The sequence below is a fragment of the Calliopsis andreniformis genome, chromosome 3 (assembly GCF_051401765.1).
Source record: "Calliopsis andreniformis isolate RMS-2024a chromosome 3, iyCalAndr_principal, whole genome shotgun sequence".
Lineage (NCBI taxonomy): Eukaryota > Metazoa > Arthropoda > Insecta > Hymenoptera > Andrenidae > Calliopsis > Calliopsis andreniformis.
In genome coordinates this window covers 18245108-18270674 of record NC_135064.1, presented here as the reverse complement: position 1 = coordinate 18270674, position 25567 = coordinate 18245108, and the positions used below count along the sequence as shown (strand labels likewise).

General features: G+C 37.9%; 2 protein-coding genes across 4 annotated transcripts in view; one reads left to right on the top strand and one right to left on the bottom strand.

Annotated features, from left to right (window-relative positions):
• LOC143188625 (uncharacterized) overlaps nt 1-25567 on the top strand; it is a 103974-nt gene that overhangs the window by 53653 nt on the left and 24754 nt on the right. For 2 of the 3 annotated variants that reach the window (XM_076392973.1, XM_076392972.1), the window contains 2 exons: nt 2361-2491; nt 3732-11285. In XM_076392973.1, coding sequence (XP_076249088.1) covers nt 2361-2491; nt 3732-3842 — 242 coding nt within the window. In that variant the 3' untranslated portion in view covers nt 3843-11285. Of the gene's footprint in view, nt 1-2360; nt 2492-3731; nt 11286-25567 lie in introns of those variants that run through there. The other variant, XR_013003551.1, reaches the window with a different exon arrangement.
• The window catches only part of LOC143188624 (uncharacterized), a 46558-nt gene continuing 33569 nt past the window's right edge, over nt 12579-25567 (bottom strand). The window contains exon 16 of the mRNA XM_076392971.1: nt 12579-13013. Coding sequence (XP_076249086.1) covers nt 12859-13013 — 155 coding nt within the window. The 3' untranslated portion in view covers nt 12579-12858. The remainder of the gene's footprint in view (nt 13014-25567) is intronic.

Genomic DNA, 25567 nt, shown 5'->3' with positions numbered 1-25567 from the left:
AAAAGCTCTTAAGAACTGAATATAGAGAGTGGTTCTTCAGCTTCACCAAAGTAGAGAGCGAATTTTAGAACTGCAGCAAGCGAAACAATATCGAATCGAATATCGACAGTTCTCTGTTTAAGAGAATACAACTATTCCCGCGGTAATATTGCAAACTACATATTCCAAAGCAAAGGTATTCGTTCTGTTACTCCTAGCTCTGGTGTGGGTCTAGTTCGAGGTAAATTAGACGCAAAGTATAATCTACCTGGAATTTCGCGTTCCCAGCGTCCATGGTCTTCCGAAATTCAGCATATATGTTAGAGACGAAACTATAATTTCGTTTTCATGCTTTATGCCGAACATAATTACGCGACGTTTCTATGTACAGTTTACAGCAATTTCTCTTTGTCGAAACGCGCCGACATTTCGGAAAGCTGATCGCGAAACTGTACGCGTACTTTCTTTCCGCGATGCTCCTTGAATACTCGAGAACTGTGTAGACTCATTGTCCAGATTAATTAAGGAAGTAATTAAATGCGACTGGGTAAAGTTTCTACTAACGACAGGAGTGGAAAGTTTTTCTCGCAGAGGAAAAGTGCTTTCCAATAGAGTAACCCGATTTTTCGGCGGCTTGGACAGCGATGGACATTCAATACTCTAACTTACAAGTTTCTGAGGGATTCAATTATTGTAGAATTTCGAATTGCTTTCAAAATGAATTGGATTGAAGAATTCTTATAAATTGTGAAATTTTTGTAAGGATTTGGTGCTTTTAGTTAATATTGTAATTCGTATTTTTTTATTCCAGTGGAGGATTTTTTAATAAATACATCTACCAACATCTTTAATTTTAAATAATACATTTTTGAGTAACTTTCAACTAACGCGTGTTTCTTAATATTGTAATCAAGTAATTTTTCAAATAGAAATTGTCTTTTCATTTTTTTTTAAGAGTTTTGTGTTTCTAACTCGTGGAAGTTGTCTCGTAAAAAAGCGAATTTTAAATATGTCCAGTTTTACAAACCTGTTCAAGTGAAAATAAAAGAATTTTTTATTTTAAATCTTCGATTGAAAAAAGCTAGCAAAGTTTCAGAGTACTCTGAACTCGTAATAGAAACGAACAAAATTAAGTTTCGTAAAACTCTCAAGAATTTCGAGTGTTTCCAACTTTGAATTACATTCAAAGCGATGTAAACTTTTCGTTTTATCGTATGCGTTTGAAATAACTAAACGCGTATCATTACCAATCACTACATAGTTGTCGAACGTTGTGTGAATGGGTCGCTTATGGCGAGCGTAAATGAATTTCCAATTACAACGATTATGGTACGTGGAGTGCACAAATGGCGCAATGATCGTATTTCAATCTCGCGTGAAATAGTTCCTGGTACGTGCACACATACCCAAAGCGTAGTACCATATTTTTGGAAAAGGGTTCAGTTTTTTGGAAAATCAAAAAACTTTTTTTTATTGTAATTTTTGAAATGTAAAATCCTATCGTATGAATCTAAAACACATAGAAATATTAGACGAGTTTGGTACAGTAGTATTTGACATTTTCATAACCCGCGATATTTTTAACTAATTTCGTATTGTTGCGTTTGATCGAAAACTTTTTGTCAGAGGTAGTAGAAGAACTTCAATTCTCTTATGTACCCTTTTTTCTTATCTCCAACGAAGCCAGAGCAATAACGTCATAGATGGAATCGGTACATTCATACTTAAGTGATGCACTACCGTATATTCCGAGATCTGCTTCTATATATGATCTTGATGCTTTACTGTTTGCCATTATGATCTGACAGTTCTCACAATCTAATCTCGTAACTCGATAGCCTGTGAAATCTACTCTTGCGACTCGGGAGTCGTAGCAATCTAGTTTCACGAGTTAGATACGTATTATGCCTGCCAATGGGATTCAAGGATTGGTAGTATCAGATTTTGTCATTTGACGGATGGCATCCATTAACCAGCTCACTTTTGCTGCCTGTCGCATTTCACTATGTCGCTAAATGCCACATTTTCAATTCTTTTGATATTTTTAAGACGAACCGAAGAGCTAGTAACAAAAACGACTTTTATTAATTTCTGTATTTTTCTAGGAACATCATCATGCGTCATATTTGGTTTTATTATCCACTTTATAGTGAAGAAATATTTTCGTTCTGTTTTATCACAAATAATACGTAATTCTAAAAGTTTTTATCTAAAATTTACTACACTTTTGAAAATGCTATTATGAGGTGGCTTCATCATCATGGATTGCGGTTTATAATCAAGTATTTTTAGCACTGTTTGTAGTTTGGAGTTCCCGCTAAGCCTTTAAGATTGGATGTCCAGATATGATGCTTTCACGATATAATTTGTCGAATTTACAGGCGGCGAAGCACCTAAAGTTAAGGATTGTCCAAACGATATTGAGGTAACTGGGAAAAATGGAACGGCCATCGTGTGGACGGAGCCAATTTTCACGGACAACGTGAAGGTGACGCGGATTAGGAGCAACGAGGTCAGTGCTAATTGAAAGAGCTATTAAATGTGTATTTGAAGAAGGTTCCATCGTGAAAAATATAAAAGAAAGGCTCAACTACTTTCAAATTAAATTTTAGTGCTAGAGTATGTTCCTGAAAATTATTTCTAAAATAGCCAGCTGAAAAATTGCTCTAAAATAGATCACCTCTTCAGACAGAAACAGTGTCACATATTATTGATTAAAAAAAATATTGAATGAAAATTTCTGCCGATTTTTGAGTAAAATAAGAAACCTTGTATTTTAATGTATTGCTAAAAAATTTGACGTCTTTTTGAAAAATGGAATTTTTAAATTACCTCGAAAATGACGAAAGATTGTAGAACAAAATCATGTATATCTGACTGAAGGTATAGAAACATAAATATATTAAAACATAAGGCTTCTAATTTTACTTAAAAATCAGCATGAACTTTCCCAAGAATCCTATAATTTATAGAAGACATGTTCATTGATATTTTCTATAATGTATAATTTTTTGCCAAAAGCAAATCAAATATAAACGAGTAAAAATAGAGAACGAGTAATTTCAGTTTCTCGTCAAATACAACATTATAATTTCTATTATAACTCTGTTTTCAGTCATGCATTGCATTGCATGTTTCATATCGGTTCGATTCGCGCATCGTTTCGAAGCGCTCGTGTACACTACAGGAACCTTGTTGAAAATATAAACTACAGCAGAGTTTACAGAGCGAATGATCTATGTTTCCTTATGCAAATATCGTGTAATAATGTTGTTTACAAACTACAAGTTTGCGGTGGTAAACCACGTACCGCAGCACGATAGCGCCAAACAGAGATATAATATGAAGCTCCATCATAAATATTGGTCTTCTTTTATCTCTCTCATGAATTCTGAATCACTTGTTCTGTTCTTTCATATATGTACCTTATAATTTACAAAAATTATTATCAAACTTCCTCTGATATTTTATACATACCTGTAGCATATAGTAGTAGTGCAACAGTAGTATGTAGTAGAATTGTTGTATCTTAAAACTTGTAGAAACTCACTATTTTATCAGTAACACTACACTTTCTTAGTCTACATTATAATCTTCGTGAACGAAGCTTACCAAACTTATTCTTCATTTACTTGACTTCTCAAGACTGACTGTACAAGCAAGTGTGCGTTACTTTTCAGCCAACCCTCGTACTTCTCTCAGTTGCGTCACTTTCGAAATAAAATGTGCGATATCTGTCCTCCACATTTCAGAGTCCAGGCCGTCGATTCGACGTCGGCGGGCACAGAATAGAGTACGAGGCCAGCGACGAGGCTGGCTGGTCGAGCAAGTGCGTATTCACCGTGGTCCTCCGCCAGGAGTGAGTCCTGGGAAGCACGATCGTCAAGGTGAGCCCTGGAACAGGGACGAAAGTGACGAACGCTGTGGGGTTGCTGGTAACGGGGCGGAAGAATAACGATAAGGTAATATAAATGGAAATGCTCCGACTCCGCGCGTCTACTCTTCAGCGTGCGTAATGGATCCCGTTTTATACGGAAGGTTAAACGCGAACGAGACACGCGGATATCTCTTACCGATTCACCGCACAAAGGCTGCGTCTCTAGACACAAGTAGCAACCGTTTCCTTTCGCGTGGGAGTCACAGAGAAGTCGTCATCTTTGAGAACGTTACAGCGGGGGTACTTCGATGTAATTCGATGGAAATTGCGATGGAATCGAGGAACGTGAGAATTCTTTAGCGTGGAAGTAAATGGAGATGAAGGGAACTCTGTTTGGATTGTAGAATTTGAGTTACAAGCTTCTGTACTTGCTACCTTCTCTGTATAATCAGCGTTTATTATCTACTTCTCAGGGATCATGGTTTCGTTTGACGTAGAGCTCTTGGAAAGTGGAAAGCTGGAAGAGTTGATTTTTGTTTTCTAAGTTGGTCGTGAATATTGAGATCTGATACAGTGGGAGGGTTCATAGAGTGACTTAGTGCTAACTAAATTTGAAAAATTTTTAAAGGTGAAGGAAAACATGGAATTTAATGTAGTAATATTCTTCTCTAATAAGTAGATATTAACACCTTGAGTGCTATACACGCATATTTTTTGTTTTAATGGTCGATTTATAATGTAGATTGTGAATAAAGACTCTCTGGGTATTCAGTATACTGAAATATCTATAACAAACATAAGTAGATGATGTAAATTTAAATTTCAGAATATAGAATTTTTATCGAAGACGTATGATTAACTTCAATTTAATCATACTAGGTTACTAGATTTCTAACTAGATTTCTAGCTATGAGAAAAGAAGAATAATCGAGTCCCTCAGACTAATGAAATGATTTCTCCCCACAATGTTACAAATCGCACCATGTCAAAAATTATACAAGAGAATTTATAGCACGTGCACTCAAACTCAACTTAAATACAGTCATCAGAATTTGATCACAACACATAAAGATTCACTTCGCAAGACCCTCAACTGTAATACCCGCTATTCTCACCCAAACACCAAAATTTCGGATTTGCACTTGTCAATTAAGGATCTCAGTTAATCTCACTGAGCCAGTAATCGCATTTCCAACAACTTCCTCCACCGTGTAATTGGAACTCCCTCTCGCTAATGAAGAAACATTACCCTTAACTCAATTACACAAAAACCCTTTCCCTTTCGATCTGCCAGAGGTCCTCCTTTTAAACCAAAAAGCATTCCTCCTTCGACGGTATCTCGCCCCGCGACGAACACCAGCAGCAAAATTGAAAGATGACGATTTCCTGGGCTCTCCGCCCCTTTCACCCCGAACGCGACGCGCACGCCTCACAGAGGCACGTGAACGAGGACCTAATGCACTCGAGCCATCCCCTACTCGACGCAAGGTGCCTCGTCGATTTTCCCGCGGCTGATTTTTCACCGCTTTCAGCGATATCCACAGGTTTCACTCGTCGCGTTTTCCATACCGTATTTCTTCACTTGTGGCACTGTGGCCCGCGCTTGCCCCACAGAGAAGCGAATTTATCCTGGATTCAATGGCTGAGAGTGGCTCGCTCTAACAGCATTACCGCGATCGCGATCGACACGCTTCCGGGGATCTAGGAATTTCTGAGGTACACGCGCGAAGGTTTCGCCAAATTATGCGTCGCGACGATCGTGTTCTCGGGGTCGGGAACAGATGGAGGGAATTGGTGGGGTGGTTTGTATGTACACAAGGTGTTCGGCTACGGGTGGAGGAAGATTGAGGGGATGGTCCTAGACGTTGAAACAAGTGGAGGATTAACCCCCCAATGGCATTTGAGGAGTTTTGCTTATCATGGGGAGACTCGAATGCTAAACGCAAAGTATTTGTATGAGGAAATTAAGATTCAGGAAATTAACGATGAGGAAATTAAGATTCAGTCTTTATTTGTTAGTTGAGGTAAATGTTCCAATATCTGAATACTTCAGATGTCGAACGTTTTAGTAAGTAAACAACTTAAGACTGTATGTTCTGGAACTTTAATTATGAGGTCCTAGAAATTGGGGATTCTATTTTATGACGCTAGTTTTTATTTGTGATTAGGTGAACCTAATAGAGTTAGTGTTTATGTATCGGGACGTGGTTAACTAGTGGGACATTTACCTTATGGATCTTTATTTATTATCAATTTTTTGAGTTAGTAAAGTTGAAGTGTCAGTTATTCAGTGTGTTAATTAATGAGTATTTAAAAACTGGTGAATTTGCTGACGTCTAGATTGAAGCCCTAAATCCTTTTCACCTGTGGTCGAATATCCTGTATGTGACTGATGAATACAGTATGGTTTGCCAAGAGTGTGCCAAGAGCGTGAATAAACTTTTGTATAATAATTGTATATTGTTTTATGCTTCGTTAAAGATTATTGATTGTGTTGAAATCAGATCGTATTATTGATGTTTGGTTTTGTCTTACACTGACGTTACTGATAAGATGATTCGTTATCAGTATGTCCACTTAGGTAAAGGCCTGACTTGATATTAGTTTTATTTCTTTGGGAATGAATATGTAATATGACGTGTGACTGCGGTCAGAATATCCTTATTAGTAATTAACAGTAATTTTGTCAAATTTTAACTGTTTTCGTATATTGCTTTACAGTTATTTTAAGCTTAATAACTCTGACATATGTAACATATAGTTTCGTTCTATGTATACTGTGTAGGGTGAGGTGCCCGAAATTATTAATTGTGATTCATACTGAATCAATATTATTATTTTCATATTGCATTATCTTTATATCATTTCGGTATTATTTACACCTTTTTAGGATTTCTGTTAATTATATTATGTAGAACAATAAATAGGAGATATGTGTATGCGATGATGATGAAGGATCTACAAGATCCTTGAATTTCTATTGAGGTATTAAAATAAATCAAAATAATAATTTCGAACACCTTGTCTTGTGCAATAGTTTTTACTTTTTTTTTCTAAGTTTATTATGCTATGAAAACACTACTATTATATTTTACGAAAGAATGTATATAAAATACACTATGGGTACCTTAAATTTTTTCTTTAGATAAAAAAGTGGTACATACTCAATATAAGTAATTTACTTGATTGTCATTGTAAATAAGGGAATAATAAATAGATTCTCTCATACGTCGTTTATCTTAAATTTGTAATAAAAGAAATAGCCCAGAAAGAACCATCCTACTAATAAAACCTTTTCTCTATGAATCAGTTCCTCCTCAGTAGAACTGAGAAGTAGAATTCCCCAGTGTAAAATCAGACATGCCCCGTTTAATACAACTTATCTTGTTCTATTTACAAAAACAATTCAACAAATCATTTTACCATCATTGGACACTCAAAATTCTCTACAACCAAAAGACAAAGCTATTCTATTTATTTTTTAACACGTTTTTAGAAATCTCTCAACAAATTTCCTTCTCATGAAATTCAGAATCTTACCTGCTCATAAATAGATATCTAAAAATCTGCATTATAGATAGCAGCAAATAGTTACTTAGAAATTACTTAGAATCTCGTCTGTACCACAAATCCTCATCTTCATTGAAAATCTTTACACACGTCATTCTGCTTTCTAGCCACAGATGTCTCCCTCTACGTATCATTTCACAAAGCACTCATGGACACACTCTTGCGCAATACACTGTACAGACCATGCAACCCTCTCAACCAATATCTCCATCGAAATGTCGACGTCCACGAATTACTAAGCCTCGTCGATTACACACGAGGTGCCAATACTAACAATAAGACAAATTTGTCATTTGCATGCCCGAAACGAATCACGGATTTTCGCGACGATTTTTTTTCTGCGGGGGCGTCGGGATCGAATCAATCGGACGAGAATGGGGGCTGTGAAGCTCAGAGGTCGATCGATGCTGAAAATTTCGACTGTGGGCCAACAGTAGAACCGTTCACGATTAATTTCCAAATTGGACGATTCGTCGGGTCTGGTTTGCGAGCGTCGCAGCCGAAACAACAGTAGTTTTAATCCTGTTCGTGATCGCGCGAAGGCCGATGCTGCGTGTCTAGATCTGGACTGAGCGGATTTATGGAAATTACAAAGTCCAGGAACATCAAAGCCTGTCCTGCTCGGTGTTTCTCGTTGCGCGTTTCATCAAGCCGCACCATGACTAACAGGTAAATGGCATGAACGTTTAATTCCTCGTGAATTACAGTTTGATTCAATTGTCAAATTGGGTCTTTGGTATTTTAGTTACTGTTAACACGTTCACTGTCATCTTAACTTCCCTGAAAATTGTATTACTTTGACAGTGACATCACATTTAAAAAAGTCGTTCTCGATTCATTTTCATAATTGTTTTAAAGTGTTTTTCCTCTTTTACTTATTATCGCTAAAATTCTGTACATTATTATTATTTATAATTGGGTAACTTATTGTTATTCACAGTCATGTAAAAATCGTCATCCACATATGGGTGACACGTAGTGAACGTATTAATTGGTTCATTTGAGTTGAGGTGTGACTTAAATTTGATTCTAGTATAGTGGAATAGGACATTGAATCTTAAAACTGTGTGAAATATTGATAATATTATCTGCGCTAGATTCGAAGCGAAACTACGATTAACGATTCGGTTGAAAATGTTAGAGACTCTTCAACATATTGAAGCGATCAATTTTACGCGAGCGAACATGTTACAGTAATAATAGGTCGTTCACTTTGCGAAACTGGAAGTTGAACCTCGAGCAAAATACGAGACCCGAAGATAATTATTAAAATTAATAATCGTTTAATAACCATAGCGACAATATATGGAAAATTGTAATTAGAGATCATCAAGGGTTTGTGATATCTTCGATTATATCGATAAGTGTTATCTGTATTTAAGATAATCAATTTTTCTGGAGAATGTTTCTTCTGATTCTATTGAGGGTAGTATCGATCGTTATGGAGTCTACTGAAATGGTTCAGGAGATGATAAATATAGAGCCACCATCAGAGGCGAATTTATTTTCGAACACAATAGCCCGTCATGTTAATTGGTGCAAGTTGTTATAGCGTTTCGAGACGAAGCTTCTGTCATCGCCAGATTCCTCCTACGATTGAATAACAACGTCACGAAGGTAGTGAATACTTAATAAGCGCATCGCCAGACAATAGGCTATTAAGGACACGACTCAGTGCAGTGAATCACAAGTGTATACCTTAAAAGAGGCGGCTAATATAGGATCTTGGTTATTGTTCCTTGGCTAATTATTTTCCATTGTTGTCTCTTAAAAAATGATGTCCTTCCTTAAAAAACTATCTTTTGTATTTTTACTGTTTACGTTACTAATACTGGGAAATTTTCCAAAGTAAAACGATTCTTTATTGACATAAGATTATTTTAAGCTGATCATCTTATTTCATATTAAATTATTTAGACTGGGGGTGGTTTCGTACGTACGACGTACAGGAGTATGTAAACCGTATGCAAAATGAATACACAAATATGTTGGAATATGCAAATCACGTGGCATACATGTGCGCCAAATGTGAGTATTTTATTTTATTATGGAAGAGCTTTTTCGTTAATTAGCGAGCCAAATTGTCTTGAATTAAATTCAGTTGGTAACGAAGAATGGTAGCTACAAATAAAATCATTCTACAATGGGTGTGTTATGTATGTGAAGTATGGAGCACGTTTGCGTATGTAAGATTCAAAAGAATATGTAAAATGTATGCAAAGCATGCAACACATACGTAAAATGTATGCATAATATGTGAAAGAATACATTTTTTCAGTTCTTGAAAGCGAAAAAGAATGTTTGCCTGAAGATACGTCTCACATTTTACCTAGATTCTATAAAAACACGCATTTGCATAAATACCTGCAGTCTTCTAACGGTAACCTTCCCAACTCAGTCTATTCTTTTAATTTTTTTAAATAGATATGAACGAAACGAGAAGTGACAGAAACCAGAAAATCATATTTCGTTTTTTAGCCAAGATAGCAGCCTCGTATATAGTATTTTCTCGTAAGGTCGTAGGAGATTCTTGTGTTTCACAGAAATGAAAATTCAGTTCATCTATAAAAGATTTTGCATAACACCACGAATATTTCAAATCTCCAACGTAGCCCTGAGAAGCTAAAAATAAGGCCACGAAATTTTCATTAAAAAAATAGGGGAATAAGAGTACCCTTTTTAAATTTATATTTGTTCGTTACACGTAGGTCACAGTTATACTTACTGTCACTCGATCGATAAATTCTCGAACGCTGAGAGGTGAACTCGTGAAATGCTCTCCACTGCAATCGAAGCTGTGGCACGAATCACGTTATCGTTTCGCGTATTTCCGTTTCAAACGAGAGTCGAATCGATGCTCCATAATCATCGGTACTAATGGCAGAGGAGTCATTACAATAAGAGATAGATAGTTCAGTCTGTTAAGGAGCGTAATTGACAAAGAGAGGCGGTAGTGTAAGAGAAGTTCTATTTATTATTTATTGATACCCCTCCACGCCACTCGCATATCATTGTTAAAAAATAACGATCGATTACCATCGTACACGACATTACAATAAGTGTATAAAATTTATGTATCAAATACAAAAAGTGTATGTATGTATATATCTAATATTATATTATATATGTATATTTGAAGAAAAGAAAAATGAAACCTGAATACAATTCCTCTTCTGATCTCCTGTCTCGATCTTATTTAAAAAAAGAAAAAAAAGGCAGTGTTGCATGAATCTCTTGTATATGGCAGTTGCAACTTATGTACGTTTAATGTACAGGCTAATTAAAATAGTTCGTTTAATAAAGTACTTTGCGAATCGTGATCTTTGTGGATTAACCCTTGAGTCCGCGAGTGAACAAAACTGGATTAAAAGTTGTACAAACTTTCATTAAAATTTTCAGAAACGCGTAAAATACATTGTTTGTTAGCGCGTGTTTAAGACTGGACTTGTGTTTTATGAAATTGGTTCAGTTTTGAATATTTTTTTAATATAAACTTGAATAAAATCACTTAGAGGCAAGGAATATTAATTCTGCATGTTTAAATATTCTTTTTTCTGCCTATTACTTTTAACTATCAAGGTCCTGTTCCTCGACAAAATATTAAATTAGAGATTCACAGAGATTACTGCAATTGTGTCACTCGTACAATGCCAGAAAAAAGGAATAATGGGAGCGATTACACTTTGCGTCACATGCCATCATCCTCCAATTGCGTTAATTCAGTTGCTAAAGGTTTTCCAGTCTGGTGACTCACGACTGACATTCGAGATTCCTCGTATGCCTGACTACTTAACTAGTGTGCTCTAATCTCCTTTTACTAACATCTTTTCATAAAAATGTAATAAAAATATTGTCAATTCTTTTGGACACACATTTGTCTGTGAAAGATTAATGTTAAAATTTGTTGAATAAAATATATGATTACTCGAATGGTAACAAGAATATAGTCAATGTCCTAGATACTATGTAAGAGGGAAATTTACCAGATATTAATCATCAGATATTCCATGGTACTCTCTGGACATCCCTTGCGAGTGCAATGTGTCTCTGATGATAAGCAGAGCTTGAAGTTAACTACTGTACCTTATCAGTAGTTTTTCTTTCTAGTAGTATACTCTGACAGCTACATCTGCCACTCATCTTACTTGAGAGCTCAACATCATGGGACATCTTACAAAAACCAAAAGAAGAAGAATGTCTGTGCCCCAGATATCAATGAACCGCCAGTGCTCTAACACATTGACTGTCACATACGTCAGAATCCCTATCAAACCTTACACAGTGCTTCTAATTTGAAATGAGCCCCTTAATAATCATCTATCTCATTAGTTTCACTGATTTGTTCTTTAAAATAGACTCAATCATCCCCAAAGGAGACCTCTTTAATTCAATTTGTACTCTCGTAAATTAATATTAGATACAACTGTGTCCATGAAACTAATACATTAATGACATTCATATGAAAAGTATTTGACTATATGTAGGAACATTTGAGGGAAGAAATATTTACTTATATAATTTCTTTTCGAAGTATTGGCATTTGAGGTTCAGAACTTCAATCCTTCACTATGAACTTACATTTTACCATAGTCTCGTTCTTAAGGAGAAAGCTCCTCTAATTTAATTCTCTTCTACTGAAAATACAGATTCTGCTTTTTAGCTTGCACTTAAGACATAAATTCACAATCAGATCATTTGAAGATGTGACCTATGTTACTGTCCTTTCGCTTTACAGCCACAGAATTACTAAAGGAAGGCTCAAACAAAATTTCAATATCCTCACACTTTAATGACGCTGTAAAGGTGGGTCTACGCTACATGTTACATATATAACAAAGTTATATAACCTTTTAGAGAACAGAAAAGGGATGTGTTACACATATACCTCTTTTCTGTTTTCCAAAAACTTAAGTAGCGTAGACCCACCTTAACTTCCAAATTTTCCTCACATTACAACTTCTAAAATCATCTCTCAATTCTCCCTCGCCTGTCACCAAAAATCCTCTACATCACCATTCCATCGACTCCTCAATTTCCAGAAACTCAAATCAAATTTCCTCAGCCACGAAATATCTCCCTCAAACATCCCCAACTTCCTTGGTTCCCGGACTCGCGTTAAGGGTTAAAAGGCAAAGATCACTATCAACCATATCGTTCGACTCCAGAAGGAATCTCATTGGGCCACAGCGATCCTGGCATTCAGGATCAGAAAAGAACGATGGGCTGGTCTAGCGCGTGAAATCGATCGACTTTAATTAGACTTAATTAAAGCGAAGAACGAATTGGCAGCGCCGCCTCTTTCGCCCCCTCTTCCGCTGATCAGCGAGGAACTCTGGACATAATTTATGCGCGAACTGCGGCCCGCCCTTTCTTCGACGGTTTAAATTACTTTCGGGTTACTGCGGCTCCTCGGGAATGGCTGGGCCGATTCTTTACGCGCAACATTTACGCCGTGGCAAGATTCTGGTCTCAACGCGACCCGTGCTGTAATGAGTCGTCGGGGACGAGTGGTCGGTCCTCGAGGAGCGCCCCTGCTGCTGGTGGTAGTCCTGCAGTTGGTGCAGTGGGTACTGTCTCACGCGTTGATCTGCAAGCAAGAAGGAATTACTTTAGATGAGTGTGATGGTGTCTGTGGATAATTAGTGGTGCTTGGTCGCTCGAGCACTGTCATCGATATATTGATAGTTACGTCCTTCTTCTGTCTTATCTTAGAGCAGCGCTGTACAAGGAAGACAGTGATGGTTGATATGATATGAGCTGTTCACGAGCAATAGAGATTAACTTCACTTTTTAGAGTTTTTAAATTTTAGTGTCGATGCACTTGATCTATGTTTAACTTTTCATAATTAAAAGAAATATAAATGTTTTTGTTTTGTGGAATTAATTGATTTGATAAATGAACTCTATTGTGCATAAGTATTTGGACAGTTTCATATTATTGGAGATGTATAAAATGCACTTTTAGTTAAATATAATTAGTGTCTAATATTTTTCGATTCGTATACCAAGTTTCATAAAAATCGGAAGATGACACTGAATAGTGATGTTCCTTGTCAGCTTAAGTATTCAGAATGTAGTGATTAATATTCGACGAAGGTGACAGTTTTTATTGCTCCTTACAATGTTTGAAAGATAAGAGCTCTAGACTGACTGAACCCAATTGCTTCAATTGACAGAGAACTCTAATTACTTTTGACACTAACTGGGAACTTGAATGGTCCCAGTTCTCACTAAGTTGGTGGCTGGACAATAATTAACCCTCCAAATAGAGAGACTATTGAAAGCCTGAATGTAGGTAATTAACAGGAGATTCAGTGGTGAGTGGGTCAGAGGTCATCGCGATTTTCCTATCAGCTTACTCTTTGAAGGACTCCAATGATATCTCTTTCATAGCTTATCAGTGGAATTTTATCAAGCTTTCGAGTTTTCCATTTGCAAATTTGGTATTTTAGAATGTAATTACGAGATCTAATTAGGAGATAACTTATGAAATGCAATCATTCAAAATTTCAATTTTGAATTTCTAAACTTTCAAACATTTGCAAATATTTCACCACGCAGTCATAATTCCAAAGTTTCTAATATTTTAACTGTCGCTGAAAAATATTTAGCACACTTCATTCTACAGAATCTGAAATCCGTTCTATATATTGCACAACTCGATCACTCATTTTCAGCTGAATCGAAAAAAGGATTAAATCGAATAAATTCATCTTTGCAAAGAGATCCTCTCGAAGCTTCCCTAATTTACGAAGCATTCGAGTCTAAACTGACACCTAAAAATGTCTAGGACTGTATGGAATGAAAAATATGATCGGTTTATCAAATTCTTAGCAAGCCTTCCAGCAGCAATAATTTCTCACAGGATACAAATAACGATTTAGCGAGGCTTTTGTCACAGGCGCGAAGCACGGCCATCGTTCAAGGGAAATCGATTTCATATCGCAGCAGGGTGGCTACAACTCCTCGAAACCGACGCCGAAATACAGACGCTGGTGGACAGCACGACGTCCGATGACTCGCTTTTTTCTCATCGTAAATCATTAAACGTCGATCGATATCCGATTAACCGTTGTCGTTCGTAATTCAAACAGATACCTAAATCCTCCTCGGACTGATTTATCCCCGCGCGATACCGCCGCGAGTATTTCAATCCCCTCCCGACCCTTCTGCCCCTTTTTTTTCAATTCGATACGTGCAGTAGCATTTATGAAGTCCGTGAATAACGTGAAAAAAATGGAGGGCTTCGAGGCTAAGAACGATCGAACTGGAATGAAAGGAGCTGGGTAATTTACTCTCGTCACAGAAAAAAAACAAGATATGACGAGTCGTCGGCTCTGTGTCGTTGTAGGGCTCTCATCTCGTAATTCCCGTGTTTTTCAGTAGTTTAAAAAATTTGAGGAATGAAGTTCGATTAGATATCTTTCGAGTATTCCGTGTGTACCTCACTGGAATCGATTTTTTGCGATGGGTTCGTGTGTGACTTTAAAGTGGAATTTTTTAAGAGCAGCTGCATAGTGTGGGTTTAACACGAACGTATGTTTTTTAATTGCAATCGAGTGGCAGCTTCTGAAATTATCGATGCTATATACTTTTTTTTTATCGGTTTAGGGATTTTAAATATACATTTCTATGCGACAGCAGTATTATTTGGAATAATCGGAGAATATACCTAAATCAGAAGAGGCTCTTCTGGTTACCATTAACCGAAATGCAGTTGTTCTTTTAGAGTTAATTAAACTTGGTACACATACGATAATTACTATTTTACCGAGGGTCGTCGGGATTATTTGCAGCATGAAACTTCAGATGGCCGATAAAACGCGGTTACACTCGCGCATGAACACGTGCTAGTGATTCGTTTCGCGGGAACGTTTGCAATTAGAGACATTATGCAACCCACAATGTGCCATAATCGGTTGGCTCCACTGCACGGTGGTCCGCTGTTAATGGCAACACCATAAAAGCGGATGATATGATGTCGTTTTTGAGAAGTAAATCGACAGCAGAAAATAAAAAATGATATAAAATAAACCAATAAGACTGTATGCGCTATTACTGTGCTTTAACATTCGCGAACAGACATCCTTTACTCGATTTTAAATTTCAAAATCACGAGGGAAATTTTTTTATTATCTTTGACGATAATTGGACGAGTTCGAGAAAACATTCATAAATTTTTAAAAGTGAAATATTAACACTCCACAGTTTCCAGAGTTATCAATTGTATGGAAAAGTTTCTATTATATCAGTTTATTCGTCCATAATTTTACCCTTTCCACTTCTCTGCTCAAATTCACATTATTTCATTTCTTATTTTCAGGGTTCTCCTCATTTTTTCTATTTCCAAAACGAACAAGTCCGACTCTTTTGATTAAAACCTCGAACAGTGCACCGTGAATATTAATGTGCTTACACTCAAACGTTAATCCCCCTACACACGTTTCAACAAATCAATTTTTTCCACCCCTCTGATTGCAATTATAAATGAAGGCACGTTCCTACCGCAAAAACAGATAATCCATATTCCTCCGCCTGCTCCCTCTATAAATTATTCTCGCTGAATATCTCGACGTATGCAGATATCCCGATTCATCCGTCGCGCGAAATCGTTTACCGCGGACATTCCGACAGGGAACAAATGACGCCTGAGAATTACAATTTGCTTAATGTAATTGATCGCCAAAACATCATTCGACGTTTAGGGAACCAGAAGACCGGAAGTTCCTCCGCTTTGGCCCTAATGTCGCTAGGAATTTCGGCTGTTATTCGCTGGGTTAAAAAATTGCTTCTATGACTAATCACAGGCCTAATGAGAAAGCGTGAGACCCTAATGGGTTTTCTAATTTTCAAATATTCAAATATTCAAATATTCAAATATTTAAATATTCAAATATTCAAATATTCAAATATTCAAATATTCAAATATTCAAATATTCAAATATTCAAATATTCAAATATTCAAATATTCAAATATTCAAATATTCGAATATTCAAATATTCAAACATTTAAGTATTCGAACATTCAAATATTCCAATTCTTAAATTTTCAAGCACTCAAATATTCAAATTTTTAAATTTGTAATTTTAAAACTTTCTTAGGCTTTTAATTTTCTAATCTTCAACTATTCAAAAAGTTGTAATATTCGAAGCTTCAAATACTTTAACTTTCAAATTTATTACAAATATTTGAATACTGAAATTTTGAAACTTAAAAAGTTTGTAATCTTTAGGTCGATTAGTCAAATTACCAATGTATGTATAGAAAACCACATAGTATTTTTCGAACAATTGTATATAGCTACCCCAAAAGTACCTTATACTCTCAAACAAATACATTTCTAATTTAACCAATCGCAGCTGCGGAAGAAAAAATATAGTACCCATCCTCGGTTATATTCGAAATATTGAGATAGAGCGAAAGATATTTTTTGAACTACTCTATAAACACACAAGAAAATTCACGATCGATAAAACCTCCATTCTGGCTGAAATCGAAATTGCAGCAGTTTGTCGAAATAGGCGGATGGAGGTGCAATAGAGGGGGAGGCTGGAGAACAGGGAGCAAGAAATCGCGCGACGCGAATATTGCTAATGGTCCCGCCTGGTAAACCCCTCTAAAGCGAAATTCCGCGCAGCATCCGGACGTGAGAGGATATAAATCAGCTCTTCCATGTCTTCCGTGAACGCACGCGCGAATATTAATCAACGTCATCCACACCGCTGTGAAAACACGTTCTCTTAATCGTGTCGTTGTATCAATTACTGCTGAAACCAAATTCGCCTATTATAGTTATACAAAAGTCGAATGGTTCTTGTGAGTGACTCTTGTGGAGCTGTTTCCATATGGGATGAGAAAGGGCGGAGCTTGTTGAATACGTTATTCGAAACAGCTGAAAAATCTTATTTAGTAATATTTTCGAAATATTTAATAGAATATTTTAAAAATATATTTGGAAGAGGAATTAATATATGTATAGGATGGTATAAGTATACTTTAATGACTAATATCTTGGGAACTATCGGATAAACTTCAATTATTCTTATCTCAAATTTTATGGATTCTTGGCTCTAAGTTCTGGTTGAAATTTTGCAAGTTTTTTGCTACTGTTTACTGAGGAAAATAATTCAACAGAGGGGTACTTTTCATAGATTTGCTATTATGTGAGAAATAAGTAGAGTTCCATAATACATATAATAAATAAAAGATATGGCAAATGGAAAATACAAAAAGTAGCGAGAAAACTCAATTAAGTTGAAGAGTATGTAGTCAGGGTAGAGATAAGGTACGAGAAGAATAGTGATTGGCCTTTACAATTTTAAATAAACCGTGAAACTTTAAGAAATTGTGCTGTTAGAAGGATTACGAAGGAAGTGATAAAGATAAGGGACTGAGAGAAGTATAGAATAAATGATCCTGACAATTTTAAATAAATTCTGGAACTTCAGAAATTTGAGTGAACAAGATAAAAAAAGGTCCCTGTGAAGATAGCGCAAAAGAAGAATAAAGAGAGAATATGTCTCATGAAACTTTGACGAAGCTTTAGAACTTTAGAACACAGCCACAGCTTCAGAACTTTAAGACACTGGCTAAAACTAAGACAGAAAAGAATTTCAAAAAATATAAACAAATTTCGACGAAGTAAAAAATGCCACTGAAAGCAGATTAGAGAAGTTACAATAATAAAAAAATTTCATTTGAGAAAATGAAAATAATTTTTCATTTTTTATTCCTAATATGCATAACTTTCAGTCGTTACAGGACTAGTCGAAGGGTAGACCAAGGACTAGACCAAAGACTTGACCAATGGCTAGGCTAAGAGCTACATCAAGTAAACTAGTCCAAGTACTAGTGTCAGAACTAGTCTAAAGGTTAAACCAGGAGTCAATTCCAAAGCTAGACCAAAGACTAGACTCAACGATTAGACCAAAGGCTAGATCCAGAGCTAGATCAAGAGCTAAACCAAGGACTAGACCAAGGGTTAGACCAAGGACTAAACCAAGAACTAGACCAAGACCTAGTCCAAGACCTAATCCAAGTGCTAGTGTAAGGACTAGCCCAAGGGTTAATAGTCTAAAGTACTACTAATCCAAGGGTTAATAGTCCAAAGATTATACTCAAGTTGTCGATTACTAAGAACCTTATCCTACAATACCAATAACTCTAATAGCACCCAACTTCGAGAAATGCAATCGTTCGCAAAACCTAAATTCCCTAACTCATCCAACGATAAAGCAAACATGGTAACCACTGAAATCACAACAGTCGTTGGAAAAAGGCTGACTGTTAACGGCTGCACCGTAAACCTTGAACGAGACTGCTGGCTGCACTCAGCTCAGCGCATCTAGCTACTCTTTCTTCGTCCTCGGTAAATGGGTGTCGTTATCGAAGAAAGCTCCACTCGCGTACGGTATAATCGCAAAACGTTGTCGCTGGATAGTTCACGTTTCGTCGTCGCCGACGTCGTCCTCCTTTCTTATTACGTATTATTAATAGCCGTGCTGTCAACGCGTTGACCGTCGACGACATGATTCGCATAAATCACTGAAGAATCGGCGAACTTAACGAGCCTCGTAGCCTTAATTGATAAGAAATTACGGGGGTAGTTTATAGACAAGCTGCGTCAGAGAAGAGATTATTATTAGTATAGCAGAAGCTGAAAATTTGAGGTGATCTGGGGTGTCGAATGCTGCATCATTTGAATGACGTAATATTTTGGAATAATGTTAGATCTGAGAGCTGACTGAGAGATCTAGACTGACTCAAATAGACATATTTTTTCGAAATTAAATTTGATGCTCCAGTTTACTGTTTTTTCTTTATTTTATCAGAATAACAGGATTAGGTTTAGTATTAGTGATAGAATCTGTTTCAAGTACAATATTAATAAGTGTGATCAAACATTTATTTTTCTGCTTTTCTGAAAAATGATGGAAAAGAGCTTGAGTCAATTTCTCTCAGTCAGTTTCTCAGTTGCTATATTCTTTTTGAAGTTCTGGGATACAGTTGAAAACAGCCTGAATGCAGCTGATGTGTGTGTCGATTGAACTTTGCTTTCAATGACACTTAAGTGAAGTATAGAGTTTTTAAAATTGGGAACTTCGTTCCAGCGCTGTTCATTCAATTCTCTCAGTAAAAGATCTCTTTTATATGTATATTATATTATGTACAGTTACAGAGCAACAATTTATTACGTAGGTTTTACAAACACGGGCAAATCTGCATCCATCAGTTCGGACTTCTTCTCTGCCATATTCAACAAATTTTGCACTTGCTCGACTTCCATGGAGGACAAGGTTGATTCTAGTTCTGGCAAGATGGCGTCGGTTAAGCTCAAAGACGCCAGTTCATCGATATCGGCATTGTCACGATTGGACAACACTCTCTTCAGCTTCTTTATATACTTTTTTAAACCAGTCTGCATAGCTACACCAGCTTTAGAATCACGTCGAGGTAGTTTCAAGTCTTCAGCTCCATCCTCCTTCGCCCCCACTTGAACGACTCCTCTCCTCTCTGACCTCGAACTTCTCAAAACCTTCTTCTCCTTCGTAGTTGGCTTACTGGACCTAATCTGTACTGACCTAGCTATAGGTATGCTATCCTGCAAACTAGTTCTCATTCTAGAACCAACTGTTCTACTTCCAAGAGTCTTCGAACTTGGAGACTGTCTACTGTTACCTGACACACCAGTCCTAGCAGTACTTGAATCTAAATTCACATCTCTAGGTGATCCACTTTGCTCAGCCAATCTCGGAGAACTTGCCTTTTCCTCCATCTTAATTCTACTTTCAATAGCATATCTATTACTCGAGCTCGACCTTGATCTCGCGTCCACCCTCGACTGTGGGCTCTTTTGTAACTTCCTACTACTCATTTTGGATATCCTGCTATCCCCATTCGTTAACTCTTTACTTCCTTCGCTATTTTTATTCCTGTTAAGGTTCACGGGACCTTCTATGCGCAGTACATCCTCAGAAGGCAGCGTCTCCAATGACAGCTCTATCTTTGGGCTCAGCACAGGTGCCTTCGCCAACACAGGACTCGAGTTCCTAGACCTCTGCTTCCTCTCCCGATAAAGTCTCGAGAACCTCTCAGAATGACTCTCTTTCGAAGATATTCTCAACTGGGCCGGATCTTCGCTTCTCCTGGTCTCCACCTTCAGCTCGCTCCTCTTTTTCAAACCTACACTTGACAACTTAGCTCCCTCTGGTCGCGACATCTCCACGAAAGGGTTCACCGACTGGGACACAGGGATTTTGGGAGTGGTTTTAGGTAACGTTGGTGAACAGCTTCGACGATTCACTGGATCATTAGCTCGTTGCTTCGTCGACGAATTATTCATCGGACACGATGGTTCTGTCTCTTGGAGCGTCTCGGTTTCGCTTCGAATTACGTTCAATTTAGTAGGCTCGTAGCTCTTTGAGTCACTTGCTCTTGTGGCTGGCGGTGCCTTAAGATCGTCCCTGCTTTGGATCCTGCTGTGTCTCCCAGGTCGCTTTGCTGAGAAGACGATCGTTGACTCCGCGTCAGTGTGAACAGGTTGTCTGCTAGGCAAATGTTTGTTCAAGGTTTCTTGTTTCTTCATGGTGGATCCTTTTTTAGCCATTTGGAGAGTTTTAGAGGCGCTACTGATGCTTTTGCATTTGCTGGAAGATATTTCAGGGTTACCAGTTGCCCAAGAGCGAATTTGGGGTCTGTCTGAAGTGTATACTCTGGATGCAACTGAGGAGTCGCGCGAGTGACAAGAGTAATCGTCTTGGACCTTGCTGGACTCACTGCGAACACTTTCGGAGTCTATGGAACTGGCAGTGGTGCAGTTCATCGATTCCATCTCGGCTCCATCGTTGGAGGAGACGGTTTCTTGCTTGGTGTTCCGTTTCTGAGGTCGAGAGAACTTGTCCCGCTTCGAGCTGATTGAGTCTGTGCTTGAAGTGGGTCTAGATAGTTTTGATACGCTCTTTTTTCCTGGGGATTGTGTACGCGTGGTTCTCTTCGGGGTTGTGGAATCGACGCTTGAGGGAAAGGGTTTTGAGGACTTCGGGGATCTCTTCGTGATTGGGTCTGGAATGCGTGGGAAGACATTATTTTATGTTAAATATTCAAATATTCAAATTTTCAAATATTTAAATTTTCAAATTTTCAAATTTTCAAATATTCAAATATTCAAATTTTCAAATTTTCAAATATTCAAATATTCAAATTTTCAAATCTTCAAATATTCAAATTCTCAAATATTCAAATACTGAAATATCTATTTATTGAAATTCTCAATTTTTAAATCCATAAAGAATGGAGGTGATCGAAAGCTATTGTACTTAGCAATATCTCGTAAACAATAGACCATACATTTTGAAGAAATAAAAAATTGCTATTCAAATTCCTGACGAGATTCCCAACTCATCCCAATAGCAAAAAAATGCTCTATCCATTTAAACCACTCCAGTAGACCCAATATCTACAAAACTCCTTAATCATAAAACTACCTATATCACCGCGCTGTCTCCGCTGCACCAAAGAACTCTTCCCAACACCATCCTCGCAAAACGAGATCCTCGGCTTCTCCTCTTGCCCAGCATTATCACCAACCTCCACAGACCCCGTCTCCGTGTGCCTGTCCACGGTCCCCAGCTTCTGGCCCCCTTTCACCAGAAAATGATCCAAGGGATGCAAGTACTCAGTCTCCTTCTTGCTCATCGCCTTGGTAGCATCATAATACTCTTCAACGAAATCAAACAAGCTATGGTAATACCGATCATTCAAACGAACAGCGACAGTAGAATCGTTATCATTCAAATGTATCGAGTTCAGGACAACATCTCCAGGCGGCTGGTAATCATCATATTGCTTCCTCAGCGCAGCTTCGACCAGCTTGTGCCTATACGCGCCATAATCGAAGGCAGATATATCGACCACTGGTATCTCCGAGTTGGTCACCACGAAGGAAGACGATTGCTTCAGCAGCACATCGTTTTTCTTCTTCTCTTCCTCGTTCTGACCCCTCGTCCTGGCTTTGTTCCCACGATTCCTCACATTGTCGCCGTTGGCTTGGAGAATAGGAGTCGAGATGGTCTTCCTGGCCGAGCCAAGATGCAAATCCCCGCTGGAGCTGGAAACGGAGTCGGCGAGCACCGAGGCTGGGTAATGTGTGACCACGTCGTAATTGCAGCTTCGTTCGCCTCCATGTCGGCCTCCACGAGCGAAGGACTCCTCCGAGCCAGGTTTCACCGACGCGCCCTGTCGCGGGGGCGTTCAGTATTCCAACAGTGTGTACAAATAGCGGGATTCGACGGAGTCGGTGACGCGAGCACGCCGGCCAACAGAAGGCACGACGGCGGAATTTTTGATTGCGGAGCCCCTCTGCGCAATGATATTTGAGCCGAGGGGACGGTGACGAGATTGATTGGGAGGAACGGTTGATTTCTTCCAATGGAATCGTTGCGCGGCGAACGATACAAGGACTGTTTGCTCTGCAAGGGTTTCGCCGTTGAATTGGATTCCGTGGAAACTGCGAAGGCTGTGAGTCGTGACTTATGGTCGTTGGAAAATGTACAGGGGGCTTCGAATCTGGAGGATGTCTGTGAACGGTGTACACTTGGGGAAAATGTCTGGCGAATTTTTAAGTGAAGGTGTTGCGAGCTTGGAGAATCATGGGCCTGAAAGGACCTCGTAGTGTTAAATGTAGATTGTATTTCTTGGGACATACTTCTTTTGTAAATACTCAGAGGTTTCAATTGGGAAATGTTCTAATTTTCTGACTTCTATCAAGAAATACTGAGTCGACAATTTTTTAATTTTCAGATATTGAGGTAGATATTCAAATATTTAAATAGGATTTAAATATACAGAAATCTTTTAATTTTCAAATGTTCAAGCTTTCAAATTCTCAGCTGTCCACATTTTCAAATTTTCAAATTTTCAAATACTTACTCAAACTTAAACAATTTTGAATATTTAAATTTATTAAGGTTTTATTTCCTCAATTTTTTGAATTTTCAAATATTCAAATTTTAACTTCTATTGAAATATGCAAACTACTAGCAAATACATTGCTACATGTACGTTTATATAATTTATGAGCGGTTTTTCCTTTCTTTCAGACTCCCAGTTAGTCAACTTAACAATGCTTTTTCAGTACAATGCAAGATATTTTTTAGCTGATTGTACCTACCAGTGGAAATACGCTGATTTTGCATGAGTACAAAAAGTAAGATGAAACTACACAATGAAATTTGCTTGCAACGCACTTCGTTTCACAGAAAATTGAGTTTGAATTTTGAGCGGCTATGACTGGAGGGAAGTAGAATTTTGGAGTCTCAAGGTATGAGGAGACAAGGGGGATACTTTTACATTATTCTAGGTAAGTTTGCGATTCTATAATAAATGCTACCCTCACTCCTCCAAACACACCCCTAAGGAAATCAATTCACTAGTCTCAGAACCAGGGAACTAAGACATAGTAAAACATTTCTCAAAATAACAAATTCAATCCATGAAACAGATTTCTCTGCAGTAACTGAAAGTCCCCAAATACCAAGGAAATAAAATTTCAAACAAAAAGTCACGAAGACATCAAACAAATGATAAGCCTGCGCCTACGTAAAAAGTTCACCTCCTTTACCCTATTTAACAAATTTAAAACTGCACCCTTAAGAATAATAAAATTCAAATTAACTAATTCCTTTCGCGCTGGCCAAATTCTCCAAGCTGCACTGTGCTATCTTCTCCCCAGTACAGTACAGTTTTCACGACAAGTTAACTCGTCTGCCCCATTTAACAGGTTATTTCCCTCGCGCAAAGTGTGGCTCGTTCCAGACCTCGATCAGTCTCCAAGGAATCCAGCGTCAAGGCTCCGTCGAACGCGATAAGAACAGGCGGCGAAGGAATACATACGAGAAGGTGTTGAACGTGGAGGATTAAAGGCACGGCCAGCAACAGGGCCAAAGTCAGAGCGAAAACGCTCTCGACGACGAACGGTGGTATCGATTCCAAGGTTAGAATAAGTTTCCCAGGCTCCGCGACGTTCAGCATAACGTTGTCTTTCCTTTTCTGCTGGATCTCAGGGCGTCGGTTCGATCCGCCTCGCGCCTCATGTTAAAACCTCGATCGCTGGATGGAAGCTCGAGCGATCGATGTCGTTAGCAGCCCGCACACTGTTCACGGAAACTGTCTTCCATAATCGAACGACCGCTGACGCCCGCGATTTCCGCTACCCCCATTCTTCTTTTGTTTCTTTCGACGGTGGAAAACGCGCTTGCCATCGGACGAGCACTTCAAGGGGCGTTTTACAGTGGAATGTTTTGGGGACGGGTCGATGTTGATAACCTCTGGTGCCAGAATAACGAGAAGTTAGAGGAAAGGAAGATATAGAGGGAACGATTGCGACTTTTTCCTAGGACAATTTCTGCAAAATCGATATGGTTGTGTGTTGAAAATTGCAGGATTGGTACGAGTGATTTTGTCGAAAAATTGGTGGGTTAAGTTTAATGTTGTTAATTGACAGCATGAATAGAATCAGTATATTTATATGTACACATATCAGTGCTGTAGAAATTTTATTTTAATAAGTTGGTAGAAGTGATCTTCCACAAATTATCCTCAAAAAGTATAGGTCGAAACAAGGAAATGTTCCTTCTGTGTCTTTATATCTTTCTTTCTTCTGAGAACGGAAATCGTAGCGTAAGTCTGATTGTTGCATGAATTTTTAATTCAATTTAGAAGTATGTATTAGTAATACATAATAGTAATTAATATCGATAAACTTAGCAGTAGTACTAAGAATGAGTTATAGCTTCGAGCGACTAAAATAGAGGGTGCACGACAAGTGTTAGTTTTAAGAAGAGATTCTACATGTTAAAATAAGACGAAAATGAGGATACATGAAATTGTATTTTAGACTTCGTTTTCGAGGTATTAATTGTTGAGAAAGCGCCTAAAATGCGCGTAAATGTGTCTGACCTGGGACTTATTCTACTGACTCCGCTGTGTCTGATCTGGCTTCCGTGTGCCAGCAGTAGAATCAGTCTGAAGTCAGACACATGCCATACAAATTTTAAATGTTTTTGCAATAACTAATAACCCTGAAGTGAAGCCCCAAATGCAGGTTTGTCATTCTTGATTTTCGTCCCATTTTAACACATAGA